The sequence below is a fragment of the Phoenix dactylifera genome, chromosome 10 (assembly GCF_051530095.1).
Source record: "Phoenix dactylifera cultivar Ajwa chromosome 10, Ajwa_hap1_PhDact_Kaust_v1.1, whole genome shotgun sequence".
NCBI lineage: Eukaryota > Viridiplantae > Streptophyta > Magnoliopsida > Arecales > Arecaceae > Phoenix > Phoenix dactylifera.
In genome coordinates, this window is record NC_143199.1 from 27240521 (window position 1) to 27256527 (window position 16007).

Below are 16007 nucleotides of genomic sequence, written 5' to 3' on the forward strand. Positions count from 1 at the left end.
GTTTAGTGAAAAATAATGTATCATATATCATTTACTTATGTTATAGAAGAAATTCTAATTTTTAACTACCTCATTTACCTATGAAACAATATTATGAAATATTAAACTTCAATTGTATTCAGGCAGGACTTATTTTGGCCCAAATGGGTAATCGGGCCAGCCTAATCCGACTCGGGTTGGGCTCGAGCCTTGATTATCCAAAAATTTTCAAGCCGAATCCCGATTCGAAGCCCGAAAGAAATCAGATTTGGTTCAGATAGGAACATGGCCCGGCCTATCCGGCCCACTTCCAGACCTAGGGTAATTGGTCAGATGCATATATTTTTTTTTATAATAAATATCCAAACCCAGCTCGCTTCCAGACTTCCAGTCCTAGGATCAATGGGCCAAATGCATATACTTTTTGTACTAAATATATTTATAAAATCTTATCTTTTAGAAACTTTTTATGTATTCTTGTGTTCTCTTTGGGCCTTCTTTTCTCTTTTTATTTTTTATTTTTTTTACTCAATTATAGGTTTGCAAGAAAGTTAATGCCATGATACGCTGATGTAGCAGTGGCCCCAAATCATGTACTTTGACTTCAGGCACTAATAAAGATGGTTCACTTTGTTGGATTAGAACATGCCTTTTCTTGTGCGGATTTGATATGTGATGTTGAAATAAACGCTAGCAATCCTTAGGATAGTTATCACTTTGGACTCCGTTCCTGAACATTTACCATGAAGACACCACCTTGGACTTATATCATGTACCATTCTGGTAGTTGCATCGTGGCACAATTTTAAGCACATAGTTTAACTCTGCTGCGTGGTCCAAAAAAAAAAAAGCATTGGCTTTGAAGTGATTAAACACCTAGTTATTATTCAATTACAACCTCTGGAACCCCACTGCTGTGTATAGTTTGCTAAGAATATCCTCTGCGTCCCATGTTAAGGATTAGAAACTAGCCAAAGGGAAAAGACTGTCAATGATTATAATCTCTCTTCTTTTTTTTGGTATGAGTTTATTTGCTTTCTTAGAATAACTCTTTAAGCCAGGTCTTACAGGGGCACTAGAAGAAGTGCGGTGGCAGGCCATCTTTTGGGATGAAAGAGTCAAAAGACTGTAGGAGATTGGTGAAGTAAGAAACGACACTCTTAATAGTCCGAGGCATCTAAAACTCTATTTTTGCTTCTATAGCATCTCAGACGATATTCATCACCCAGGAGCCCCGAGTCCCCTCAAGATGAATTTTGATCGATATGTGTTAGATAGTGGCAAGACAGAAAGAGTGTGCTTTATCATTAGAGGTCTGGATATCAAACTGATTGCTGTGGATGGGTGTCAGATCTTCACCTGCTCAATGCCTGTAATGGAATTGAGGGCCGCTAAGGCCGGCCCCAACTATGTGCAGCGCACTTTGAGGGCCCACAAGATCTTGGTGGAGGGTAACTCAACGACGGTAATTGGTTGGATTCAGAATCAAGTTAGCGAGGTGGGGTCGCATCCCTTGATTTAGGACATCTGACGCTTGGCAAGAAGTTGTATTTCCTTTGGGGTGAAGCACATTTACCAGAAAGCGAATAGAGCTACTAACTGGATGGCCTTCTTTATGGCTGATTATTTCGGTGGACTATCTTGAATTTATGAGGCATGCGTACTTAGAGCTTTTAGAAACATTTTATTTTTATGATTTTCTTGGATGTATTCACACTAGAGTAGCGTGAAAGGCTAGTCTTAGCAAAACCACCAAAAAAAAAAAAAAAAGCTCAAAGGCATTACTAAGACTTTTTCAAATTGATTCTTTGGCATGTATGAACTTCCATGTGACCAGCGCATGCAAAAGAAGGAAGACTCCAATGTATATTCTTTCTTGAAAGATAAGATACTTGATAGAATCATAAATCATTAAAATTTATTTATTTCAAGAGAATGTGGGGGGGGGGGGGGGGGGGGGGGGGGGGGGGGTGTAGTTATAGTATAGGTCTTACTCTTCCTATTTATTTTGTTTTTCCATCTATTTTCAGATTTAATTCATTAATATTTCTTAGGTTCAAAATATTTTTATACATTATTAGATGCTCTCTTAGTTTTGATTTATAACTTGACCATGCAAGTGATCCATATTTTATTACTTAGCATTTTAAATAAACCCCAAACTCTATGCCAATATTTTCTGTTAGTGGCTAGTAAAATTTCAGTTATCGATCTTGGTTGTATTGCCAAATCTTCAGATGAATTGGTATTTCCATTAAGCTCTTTATTATTTTAATCATCTAGCTCCAAAATCTATTTCACATCTTGTCTCTTTCTCTAATTACATATAAAAATAAGTCACCCTTATAACAAGGCCCCTTTTTTTCTTAAAAGTAAAGATGACCTTTATTTGCATCCAGTGAAGTGTTATAGCTTCTTTATTTATTGCAAAGCACAAGTCTAATTATACTTTTGTGCATTTTAAAAAGATGTTGATAATTTTAAAATTCTCCATGGGCCCCCCAGGGAAATAATCTTGCCTCCACCCCCCAGCAAAAAGCAAGGCTTCTCACACGGAAGATGGGAACCATCAGTTCAAGACTTGACAAAAGGGGTTAATAATATCTATTTTCCTATTCATATAGAGGCATAGCTTTTTTAAATGTGCCAAATAAAAATTGAAAAGCTTGATTGCCATATTAGACAACACATTAGACAAGATATTTACATACTGCCCCTGTCCGTAATTTTCCTGTGGTTCATGTTATTTTGGCTGTTCATCATGAGATTGAAAAATTTTATAAAAAAATTAAAGACTAATTTATAAAAAAACTGCAAACTATATTTAGATTTAGAATTGTTATTTTTAATATAGTAGAGATGACCGCAGCTTCCCTGTTGCCGAGACCTGTTACCATGTCCATTACCCACTTTTGATTGAACTACGCAATCACAAATTAGCGTCCACGGCCTCTAATACTAGAAGTAGAGCTTTACTGTCTCTAGCATACACTTTTGGTTAGGCGTGTGCAAAAAATCAGCCGAATCATGGACCTAATCTGAATCGGATGTTTTGGTTTGATTTATGTAGGTGTTTTTTTTTGTTAAATTAGGTTTGGTTTTGATTTCAGACAATCTTGAACTGAAAAAAAATTGATTCACTTTTGGTTCGAATTTTGAGAAAACTAATTCAAACCGATTTAACCTGACCTAATCCAATCCATGCGTATATATACAAATATGTATTTTTAAACCGACCCAATCTTGACCTAACTCGACCCTAATATATATATATATATATAAACATCAATTTTTTATTTTTTTTATATATAAAGAAGAATATCACCTCAATAAATCAAACTCAACTGAACCTAACCGATTTTTTTGAATTGATTTTAAGAGGTTTTAGTAGATGGCCGGTTCGATTTTGGTTTCGATTTTAGAAAACCAATTTAAATCGGTTTGATTCTAGATTTAGCTCTAAGCCGACTCAATCCCATGCACAACCCTACTTCTGGTTGGGCCAACGCAACTGATTTTATTCCTTCTTGGTACGACTCTGGTTGTGCAATGGTGCTACAAAATAGTTGAAAACATTTTAATGTCATATTACCCAGATTCTATTGCATATTAACTATAATTGATAAGCGATTGGTGCTACTGTAAAAATGCGCATAGCACATGCACGACCGTGATTGGTTGGTTCTAGCCTTTTTAGTCTTAGCTTGATTCAAACCCGGGCTTGCCTGGCCTCATTTTCCGCTCTTGTCTTGATAGAGAATATGTATCACTCAATAAGAAAGTTAAACTACACAATTTTGGTAAACTAACCTGCACTTGGCACCAAAATAATATCATCTCCATCTATCTAGAAACTAGGCTCTAGATGAAACTTGGAATTGCATCCAACCGTGACTTAAAATATTTTTAGAAGAATTGCTCTACACCAAGCCTAATTTGCATCCAACTATGTCCGGAACGTCTTTACGCAATTCCCATACATGTTATAACTACTACAAGCCATCCCAAAATAGATGTTGAATCATTCCATATCATCCCTAACTATGGCTTGTCAGATTGACCCACTCAAAACATTAAGAAACCCTGCAATATTTTTGTAGCAAATTTCTTTTGTTGGGCTTTTGACCTTCTAACTTCTTGAAGAGCAGAAATAACTCACGTATCATGATTGTTACCGATTGATTATAGTATACATCAACAAGTCACTTAGGCCTAGTTTGAAAAGAGGACGAAGAATTCTAGAAAAACTATCTTAATCCTTTTCTGGTTAATTAATTTCATGGTTGTATTTTTGAATTTATTTTTGTACACCAACATGGTTAAGTAAGTCATTTTAGGCCAGAGGATGAAGAATTCTAGGAAAACTTTTATAATCCTTTTTTTATTAATTAATTTCGTGGGTGTACTTTTGAATTCATTTTTGTACATGTGCATGATTATAATCTCTCTTTTTTTTTTGGTAAGAGTTTTACGAGCACACGTTTCCCAAAGCTCAAGAGATTGTGAAATCAATTGTTGCAAAAGAAGCACGAATGGTTGCTTCTTTCCTTGGACTTGACCATGCAGTCAAGTGATAGCCCATATAGGGTTGTCATTGTTGTCTTTTTGGCTTGTTCTGCTTTCGTACGTGGTGATCCTTGCTGTTGTTGTTTGGTAGTTCTCTTCTTATGTTGACGGATTTTGCTATTCTTGTTGGTTCTCTTCCCATGGAGGCATAATTTCATTGATGTGTAGCTTTGTAAACGACATACGGATTTGGATTTTAGAATGTGTTATTTTTGGGTCCATTCCTTTTGTTCATTATCCTGAATTTTGCTACAAAGTTACTTGTAGGGTTGGAAATGGACTGGACCAAGTCAGACCAACCCCTTGACCGAGCCAGATTCCATAAAGACACTTGAGGTCTTAGACTTAGTCTAAGTTCGAATAGGGTTAACAAAGGTTAGCCCAAGAACAACTCAAAACAGGTTCTGAAGCCCAAACTAGGCCTGGTCCAATCAAAATGCATGCTTCATGAATGGAGCCCGCAGGAACCAAAAGCTATTATTGGCTGCATGGAGGGCCATAGGATGCATGTAGTGTGGGTGATAATTTCTTTCTTCTTCACTCCTCCCCTGTCAGGTCCTCTCCCTAAACTATGGATGGGCCGTTTGGACCAGGCCTAGTTTGGGCTTCAGAACCACTGTTGTTTTTTGATATTGCTGTTTTCTGTGTACAGGGGAAAGAATGCGAGTATGGAGAACAGGCATCAAGGATTTACCCATGTCTTTGAATCAACTTTCGAGAGTGTGGAAGGCATAGCTGAGTACCTTCCAAGACAAATAAGTTGAGTGGATAATGCAAAAAGTCTAAGAGATCTATTCAAGATTTTTTTGCATCAGCTAATTGAGAAAAAATAATATCTTTCATCAGTCGTAGAATCAGTCCATGTTCTGTCTTGTGTATCCCAACAACACTTATAAAAAAGTAATGACATGCGGCCGAACAATTCTTTTGCTAGGTGGCAAGAGGGGATTGGAGTAACTCATTAATTTATTTCCAAACATGGTGGTTTTTTACTCAATTATTTGCTGTCAGCTTTATCCTCGTTCACCCAGCATTCCTATTCAGGGTTACCTCTAATTTTGTTCCAATTTCAACAGTTTTATTTATATTATGTCTCAAAGCTAATAACACAATTTTAAGCTGTTGATGCATGGAAATGGGAAGAACAATACACGTAGCATGTTGATTCATCATGAAAACCCTTTGGATAATTCATTAACTAGCTTACACATCGACACCGACACAAGAATTGCTGTAAGAACAACAGGTACACTAATGTTACTGCATCAAGTTGCAAAATCAAGCCAGATACCTTCCATAGACTCCATAAGCATGAAGTAGGCAAGCCTTATTCAGCTGATCACCATCACTTGTTGACAAAGAAACATGTTAGGGAACCAGCTGATGATACCATGTTAGTGAACCAGCTGATGATACTGAGCAACTTAGCCATCACGTATGGGCTTGCCTTAGCAGCGAGCTCCTAATCAGTCATCAAAGCACAAAATTTAATGAACACACGGTTCTGCTTCAGGGAAACTTCGTAGGCACCATGAAAATTCAATGACCTTCCACTCATGATATGGAAGGACAATAGAAAATAGCAAGGCTATGACAGAACACACACTCTCCCATCAAGCTTCACAAGCTCAACTCATAAGAACTAGTGACTGTCTTTCTAATGAAACCTTCAGGTTATTTAAGATTCAGCTACTCAAAAAAAAGGGGTAGCACTTCTCTTCTATTGCTTCAGATATAAGAACCCACCAGTTTCATTGCAATTACGACATAAAGACTAAACAATACGTTCCAGCATGCAATTAGTAGAGATGACTACACTTATTATTTTTCCATCCAGATGCCCTGCTATATCAGCACGTATGGGTCTACTCACTTTCATCAATCCAGTCGCCATATATCCTACTGATCTTGTCTGGCCCTTTCCATTTCTGAAGTCTCTGACCCTGACCTAGCCCCTGCCTCTGACCGACAACGCTTGACCTCTGTGAAGGACCTCCCATGTGATAAACATCAGCATGAGGAACTGATTGCATGGATGCAACAACAGTGTCTGCAGGAGCCCTTGTTGATGCCCCAACCTGCTTCGAATCTGTAGCTACTGAAGAAGCATCTCTGCCTTCCATCTCCACAAGCCCCCCACCATATCTGTGAAGTTCTGTAGCGTGGCATTTACATATCAGTGCGAGAATAGAACTTTGACACACAATGGATTAATGCTGAACCGATAATTAGCATTATTGCCACAGAAATAATTGAAGTAAGACACCCAAAAAACAAGAAAAAATTGATGCATCATGGAGTGCAGCATGTGTACAGAATTTACAATCAGTTGGCATGCATTCACCTAGTTCCATTAGGCAATGAACCACTTCCTAGATTACCTCCCCTTTTTTAAGAAAATGAAAACCAAATGCTATTTTGTTGTAAAGAATGTGCATCGGCTCTTTTATTCCCATAGTTCCATTAGGCAGTGAACCACCTCCCAGATGGTCCCTTTCTTTGGTAAGGGAATGCCGACCAGATGCTATTTTTGTTGTAACAAATGTGCATTGCTCGTTAAAAGGGCAAAGAAGGCAGCAACTAATCAAAATGCATAGACCACACCATAGTACAGAGCTCAAAACATAGCATTCTGCATGAGCATCAGAATTACTTGTCTTTTGCATCGACGTCAGACAGAAACCACATATACCCAAAACAATGCATATCAGGTCTTTTTGTATATATGATAGGCGAATTAGAAAGTATATGGACATGTGCCTATGAAGCACTCAAACATAGCACTCAAGGGTTGATGATTATGATGCTTTACCATGCAAGCAAGTCATTCTAGTTAAGAATAAGAATCTCTCAAAGAAAATCCTTGTGATGGTGCAAGATTAACAACCATAAAAATAATAACACAAGGCCCAACATTGCATCCATCTCATTCAAGGAAATAACAAGAAGCCACATCGTAGTATTTCTACTTTTCATCACATTCACAATGAAATTCGCACCGAACTGCAGTTTAAGAGCAAAAATAAGTACTTAAACATACCTGCGGCCCCATGAGCAAAATGACACTTGCTACCAAATGGACAATACCCAGTCATCTCCCACTTGTTGCAGATCCTAGTTTTCCAATTCGAAGGCTTCTGATTCGACGCATTCTGTCCACCACCATATCCACCACCTCCAACTGTAGGCGACAGACTAATCGCCACACTCTCTCGAGCCTTCGACTGCTCATCATGCAGAAAAGTACACGTATCTCCATACGGGCAGCCCTCCTCAGTGTAAAACTTCTTACAGTGCCTCCCTTTATAAGACCTCTGCCCATCCGCACCCAAATTAGAAGAGGTCAGAATAGGTATCTGGTGCTCCTCTCTGGGCTCCATCCCCTCCTGCGATGCTACTATCTCCTGCCAATTGGGCGGGGGCTTCCGGAGCTCCTCCATCCCATGCGCAAAATTGCAGTTTGTGATATAGGGGCACGTCCCAGCCCGGAACTTGCAGCAGAGCTTGGTCTTGAAGAACATTTTCCCAATTGCCCTGGACTTGCTCGTCGACCCATTCCCTTCCAAAGAATTCCGGGGCTTCTTGCTGGGGGGCTGCTCGCTTCCAGCCCGGGATTGCGACTGAGACTGGCGATCACCATAGGCGGGGTTCGATACAGTATCAGCAGAGGGTTCTCCATTCCAACTCCGGTAGTCGTCCTCGGTCGCCCATATAGCCTGATCATTGGAAGCCTGCGCCCAGGGTTCGGGGCCAGTAGCCTCCGGAATAATCTCAATGGCGTTGCTGCTATAATCCATGTATTGCACCCAAAAAAAAATAAAAGCACCGGAGATCAAAACCCTAATCCGCCAACACCAACGATGCCCAAGACTATGAAACACCCTACCGGCGATTCTAATTAAACTCAAATCCCTATCACAGATCAGACACGTGCTAATGTTGTCATTCAGAAGAGGGGGAAAAAAAAAGGCTGCGATTCTTACAATCACGGAATCGTCACAAACATGAGATCGGCTGAAATTTTCCAAAGCCTAGCTCGTGGAAGGAAAAATTATAACTTAAAAATCAAATTTTGAGATCAAAGGAAGCCCTCCAGTCAGAAGATAAGAGAAGAAAAAGGGTGCAGAAGAACCCAGCAAGACGGACACGGATTGAATCCCTTAGGAAGCCATTTGAGGCCGGAAGAGCCCTGTGTCCGCGATCGAAGGGCAAAGAAGGGAGTCGAGAGCTCACCTTAGAGAGATCGGAAGCCAGGAACGAGAGAGAGAGGAAGAGATCAGCGGATCTTATCTAGGGCAGGCGGGGAGGGAGGAGGGTGGCATGAGGATATCTAACCGAGGGGAAGGGTTGCTATTTTCGTCATGGCCGTTTCAGTCCTCCAGCGGAACTAGAATTTACCAAAACCAGACAGATCATTCATTACCGACAGCTGCCACATTTTCCCCTCTTCTAGATTACCTTCTCTCAAGGGCAAGACTTACTGCTCCCTCTTTTAGGTTACCTTGCCAATCATATCATATTTGAGAAATTGAATTGAAATTAAATTTTATATTATTTTTCCTTTGATTTTTTTTTTTTTTTTTGCGCAGAAAAAGGTATGAAATAGTAAATTTCATCAAACGAATATTCTGTTGGAATAATCGGCACTCAAATAATCTATAAATGATTTAATTTTAGTGAAAAAATTCACAAATAATTTAATTTTACTGAAACAACCGGTTCTGATGCGCAACTCTTCAATGCAATTTTCTTTCGATCCACAATAAAATAAATAGTATCTATAGGTTGGTCTGAGGCGTGTAGTCATTGTTTTTGAAAAAGATTCGCTTCCTTACGTGCATCGGATTCTTGTGATTCATTTTCAAGATACAACAGACCGTTGAATTTGCAGACGTGCACAGTATGATAAATTATCTTGGACAACTCGACAAGGTGTTTTCTGTATGCTTATAGGCGATGAAGAGAGGATAGAAAAAAAAAAACAGATCCTGAAAGGCTCTTTTGTCGCGTGAACCCGTGAAGAAATAAAGAAGATACGAAGAGTAGGAAATGAGAAATGATAGGACCTTCCTACATATCCCGCCATTTTGAGTGTAATATGATTGATTAATCTTTTATAGAGTTTCACAAGAAGTTAACAAAAACTCTCTCCAATTAACCAGACTCGGTTCCGGTGCTTTACTAGTTGATTAGTAGGCATGCAATCAGCTAAGTAGTAGTTTTCACTGCATAACTCATGTAAATAGCAAGATAGATAAAAAAAAAATGCGAACCATATAAAATAAACACAAGCTACTGAGCATATAGCAGATCAAAAGGCACTTCATTTAGCATGGCACTGTGCTGATTTGAAAGTAGACGTGCCATAATATCTTTTAGATGTGTGATTATGAGAACGATACAGCGGACCAGACTGAACAATACACTAACTGGACTCCATAGACAAATAACCAAGCAGCCATGATCTCCCCAATTGCTAACTTTATCCAGGACCTGCACAAATTTGCATGAAGTTTTCCACCAAAATCTTTGCAGTTACCATTCGTATCCTAAGAACTCAGGTCGTATACTGGTGATGATGGTGGCCATAATTGCTATTACCCCCATACTAAAGACCTCATGTGATATAAGTGGTTTTAAACAATGGAACGGTGTTATTTTGCTTATTATGAAGAATTAGTTTCTTGTATTGTATTCAGCATATGAGTGAAAAATTAAAGCTTATATGATCTATCCCAAGATGAAAACAGTTTCTGATAAATTTGGCGGTAGACGAGACTCTTTCCAAGATCGAGACAAGATCAAACTTTGAAACGTCTCTCATCCATCCATTATTCCTTTTTGTTTTCTAGCCTCGTGATATTGAGAAATTTTAGACATAATGCGTTGACACCATCCATCCTCTTTCGAAACAATGGTTTTTTTTTTTTTTTTATAAAAAAAAGAACAGTCATGAATCAACTAAGCAGAACATATCAGGTCAAATATTTAAAATAGCAAAGATAAAATAGGTTGAAAGCCATGTACCTGTTTTGAGTTTTGGAGCAGACTGTGAATAGTTCAGTAGTTAGTGCTACTCTGATGTTTTTTATCTTTTAGCAGACCAAATGGTTAATATGAATGAAAACATCAGTTATGATTTGCAACTTCTTTCGATGAGAATTTATTTAACTGACTGGTTAGCCTATAGAGGCAAACATCAACAAAGGGAACGAACTATTTTTAACTTCTATTTTCTTCTGCTCTTAAGGTCATCCTTGAAGAGGAAAACTTCTTTAGGTCAAACTCGTGCCAGGGTTCCTTTTCCCTTGGCATCTGGTTTCATAATCAAAAAAGAAAAGTTTATTCCGTAGGACACTTTTGCATCCTGATTAGTAGTGAAATTATTTGACATATGAGTAAGGTGAATCAATTCAGGCGCGTATGAATAAATAGATTGATGGCATATTGTGATAACTTATCCCTGCTGATGAATTCTCTTTTTTATTTAGTCGGTCTAAGCAAATGATTGCTTTTTTATTTAGTAGCCCACCATGCCAGAAGGAAAATAAAATTGCTCGTTCTGTTTGGGCGATCTCAAGAAATATCCCTTTGAGCTGAACAGAGACCACAATCCTTTCCATCAAACAAGGCATTGTTCATCATATAAGCATTCCCTGGTACAAATGAATATCTGGCCAAATGCAATAAGAATGATCGAGATTTGAGCTTATGATGCATTTGAACCCTCGTATAGCACAAAGCCTATGATATATATTTCACGCACCTTCAGTATACTAATTTCACAACTGCATATGATGAATACTTGCCATCTCTACCTATGAAACTCTAATAAAAAACCACTAGCCGAGAACCAACAAAGAAGCCGAGCTTTCTTTTGTTAAGCTTTCAAACAAACCCAATTCCATGCAACATACCAAGCTTCACTTTAGAAAACATAGAAAATTCTTAAAATCAGTAACAGGTGCTCTAATAAAAACTTCAACGCTAAAACTGAAATGGAAAATTTCTATTATCCTTGTTTATTTAACAGCAGGATTTTTCTGCAGTACAACCTGAACTGCAAACCATCTGAACCTCTTTACAGAATGGCGCTCAGACATTGGATGCCTTACTGGGTGCTCAAGTGAAAAACTCAGAATGCTATACAAACTCAGAACAGCTATATATACATATATATGTGATCAAATATACAAACTCAGAATGCGAAGATCTCACTTTATAATAAACAGCCAACATACAGCAACTAGTGAAGCTTGATTTCTATGAACGAATATTATAAGATGAGATTAAATAGCATGGCAAGCAGCCTTGATCTTGAAACAATCCCAAGCTGAAACAGTTATCTGTTCTTGAAGATTGAAGGATTCTGTCTTGAATATCATTAAGACTGGAAGCTCCAGGCGTCAGCTTTTTTCCAGTTTCCCCAGCAATGTCCTTGAGGGCGGATATGTCCTGTGATGCCTGAAAAGCAAAAGGCAAGCACTGAACTAAGTGCTGTAGCAAAATCACAGTAGTAATACTTACTAGAATGTAATTGGAAATTAGATTTCCATGCCAAAAAACACCAGCAAATTGGAGGATGAGTCCACTCTTGGGAATTTTAAAAATATTAGGTCATCCTCTCGACACTATTCTCAGATGTTGGGCACTGAAGTTCCAATAAATGACAACAAAAGATGCTTCAATAAAACTTTTATGTTAATTTAATCAATGGTGATCATCTGTGTCCCTCTTCCTATACATGTTCTCTTTGCTATCAAGAATGGGAGTATTTGATGATCTGATCAATCAGGTATGTCAAAAAAGCAAGAGTTTAGCAATTACCTGGAAAGAGATTTGGATAATAAGCTCAGCGGCGGTAAGGTCAAGACCAATGCCATCCATATGATGACCAAAAAGATCAGCACCTGATATCGATGTTGACCCTACAAGAGGGAACTTTAGAAAATCAGCATCCCTTTTTTTTTTTTTGCTAAAATCAGCATCCCTTTAAAGTAATCAAACTTTATCAACTGATCAAAAAGTTCAAATTTCAATATTTCAGAAGCTACAATGTGAAGAATAGTAGCCATAATATGATGGGTGATTGTGCCATTCTTCCTAGAAGAGAATGTAATAATGCCACAAAAGTGTGGAGTTTCAGAGATATAGAATATCTGTCATAACAGATCATGGAATGGGAAGATAATTGCCTGAATCACAGCTAAGAATATGAAGTGATTTTTCTTTGAAAATTATTTGGATCAGTGGAACACATACAGTAAATCTTTGCAAGTCACTTGCTTTGTTCCGATCACCAAAAAAATTGGCTGATGAGATGGATTTTGCATTCGAAAACTTCTGTCTTGCTTCATTACTTTCCTCTACCTAAGTGAACAGAGAAACAGTTAAAAATAAGGCACAAGGACTAGATGGTATGTCTAACAAAAATAAATCTGCATCCAAACTGGACCGAAGGTGGCCTACAGATATATAAACGAATGGTTTAAAAATATATGTAACATAACTGATGCATGTCATCTATGGCTTCTGTCAAAAGATGATTGCAAGACAAGTTTCCAGTCATGATTGAAACATATGACTCATCCAGAGAAATATCAAGGATCATTTGATAATGTCTTGCAGAGGTGGATCATTTACATAGGTGAGATAAAGTATTTCACAACTTACCCAAAAAAATTCAATTAGTTGTTTATGTAATGCTGAATAAAGCTGTCTCATGTAGTTGGGACGAGGCTTGGTAATAATGGTTATGTGAGTGATGCTGCAATTCAAGTATTGGATTTAGTCATTCAGAACAGGGTTTCAAGTGCCAATCCATGCCAAGCCAGTTAGCAGCATGGTTCTTCAATAGTAAAGTGAGACATCTAATTTCGGTCATGTTTCTTAGAAGTTAAAAATCCTTGACAGACCAAACACATAACATGCTTGAATGAGTATTAACAGATTTAGGTCACATTTATATATCATGTGGAACATTAGAAATACTGTTGTATATCTTGCTGAATTATATATCTTCATACATGTTGTCTACTACATATTATTGTAATATGTATGCGAATACATCGGATGTACCACAAAATGGACAAATTCCATTCAATTATGTTCTAGTGAACCATTTCTCCAAAGTTCAATCATTTGATTGTTATAACCCATGCAAAACTAGCTCCCCAAGTTTCAAGGGATCAAAGACCTAATTTCATCTTCTCTGACTGCCAATGTAATTCTAATCCCAAACATTTTCACCAGTAAATGTCAATATTACCATCCATCAAATACTCCTTCCTTTTGAATCAGTCACATTTATTACTAATGATTGATTAAACTTTATACCAATATCAGTAGTTTCCAATAAAGAAGGCTTATTAATAGAGATAAACCAGATCGAAATCAGGCCAGAAGGGAATACTAGTGATGAAAATAGCAGTGATTTAAAATGTCATTTAAAGTGGAAGACAATAATTTTTAAGCAACAGAAGTAAAATGTGGAGCGGCCATTCCAACGGTTTGTAAAAGTTAATTGAACTAGTTACTCACCTGCTATACTTCAAATGTACTAGTTTATGACTGGACCAGAGCAATGGAACTCTGTCACTAAATGTCGGGCCCAACGTGCCAATTTATTGAGCATTTCCTCTGAAAGATAAGAGAGCAAAAGGCTCTGCTCTTACCTTAATTTTTGTAGTTGAAGCTGATTTCTTAGAAGATCCATTATCCATTCCAGACTCCGCAAGCAAGTTTGTAGATTTTGGAGGGGCAACATCACCAATCACTTGAGTACCTCACAAAATGTTTTCAGCTGATCGTATGCTCTCCACATATTCCAAACGAGAAGGAAAAGATGAGCCAAATGCCGTCATGGAATTAGCCATGGAAGTCACAGCTGATGCTGGTTCTACAGGCTTCTGATCATAGAGACTTTATCAATTGGCTGCAATTATGAACTTTTTTTAAAGTAAACAGGATATTAATTAATTCTAAAATGCACGAGTTAAAATCATTATTCTTATGAGAATGTTGCAGTGGACTTGTGGAAGCCTCATGACCAAATGATCCAAGTATGCGATCGAAGAAAGTGATAGAATTAGGTGGGTTGCCAGCTTCCAGGTACTATTTTAACATCCTCTTGTCAAAACCAGCCATAACACAAGAATCAACCATGAAACAAGGACTTCAGAAGGTATCCTTCCTTGACATCTAAGAAGCAACTCAGATGTATCAACTTCTGCTGACAGGAGATATTCTTTTATTTATTATTGCAATGTAATATTATGAGTTTGAACGAAAAGCACAGATCCACCTTTGTGGCAAGCTTCCGAGAATGAAGGCCCCCAGATTTACTTCCAATCTTCTTTCCACCAATGGACCTTTTAACAGGATTGATAACTGGTGATTGAATCGGAGCTTTTGGTGAACGGGTTGTCTCAACAATCTCCAGTCTTTCATATAAATTATCCTTCATTGTATGTAGAGGCTTCAGATTGGGAAGGCCATCAGCTGTATGTGACGACTGAGATGCAACAGGTGATGAAAGATTGCTGGAATTTTCTGCAAAACGTTTTGCAAGTTCTTTGCAAAACTTAGAATAGCAAAATGCATATCTTCCAAGAACTTCCACAAGATCTTCGAGCTGTTAAGTTAAAACAGAAAACATGCATACAAATATTGACAATAATAAACCAGAAATTTAGAATAATAAGCCAAAAATATTAATTTTGCACAAAGCAAACTTATTTTATTGAAAGAGTAGTGGTATCATTTAGGAGAATGATCTGAAAATCCCAAAAAATAAGTTTGGACAGAGTTAGATGAAGTGAGACACTTGAATAAACTGATATCAGATTTTTGTGAATTTTTGCACGATTTAACGAGACCAAGAACATGAGGAATTGAAACATGTCATTGCTAGCAATTGCTGATTAGAGCTCATGGCATTTAAGACAGACTCTAACAACATTTATCTTCAGTGGAAATAAAAAAATTTAAAGCTTTATTTCGAAGTTCTATGACCCTAGCAAAAAAATACCTTAAATACAATAGAAGAAATAGCAAAAGAAAAGATATAAGAACCTGAAACAGTTGGCCCAGAATTAAACAGATTCGACTTGGTAAAACTGAATACAAACAGTGTGTATAGAAAACGACAGGGTGATATGTGCATCACAATGAGATAAAACCAGAAAAGCACCAAGACCTACCAAGCTGAGAATACTTTGTCCATTGTCATGTGAATTCCATCTATAAAGAAGCTAATAAAGATGAACTAGTAACCATGACAGGGAAGAGAGCATAAATTATTTAAATTTTGATAGAAAAGTTTGACATCTGACTGTATGAAAATATATAGAGGTGTTTGGCCAGGTATATATGTTAGTACCATAATCGGCTACTGGGAAAAAAGAAAAATCTTACAAAAGGTTGAATAAAGCATAAGATAACAGAGTTACACAAGCTTGATT

At 37.6% G+C, this 16007-nt stretch overlaps 1 protein-coding gene and 1 pseudogene across 1 annotated transcript; both read right to left on the reverse strand.

The window, feature by feature from the left end:
- Positions 1-5681: 5681 nt before the first annotated feature.
- LOC103714041 (zinc finger CCCH domain-containing protein 56-like) lies at positions 5682-8966 on the reverse strand. The gene is made up of 2 exons (XM_008801169.6): positions 7586-8966; positions 5682-6700 (listed from the first exon to the last, which is right to left on the reverse strand). Exons 1-2 carry the CDS (start codon positions 8340-8342, stop codon positions 6411-6413), a joined length of 1047 nt encoding a protein of 348 aa, XP_008799391.1. The 5' UTR covers positions 8343-8966; the 3' UTR covers positions 5682-6410.
- Positions 8967-11121: 2155 nt separating this feature from the next.
- LOC120104460 (putative ADP-ribosylation factor GTPase-activating protein AGD8) lies at positions 11122-14516 on the reverse strand (annotated as a pseudogene).
- Positions 14517-16007: the final 1491 nt, after the last annotated feature.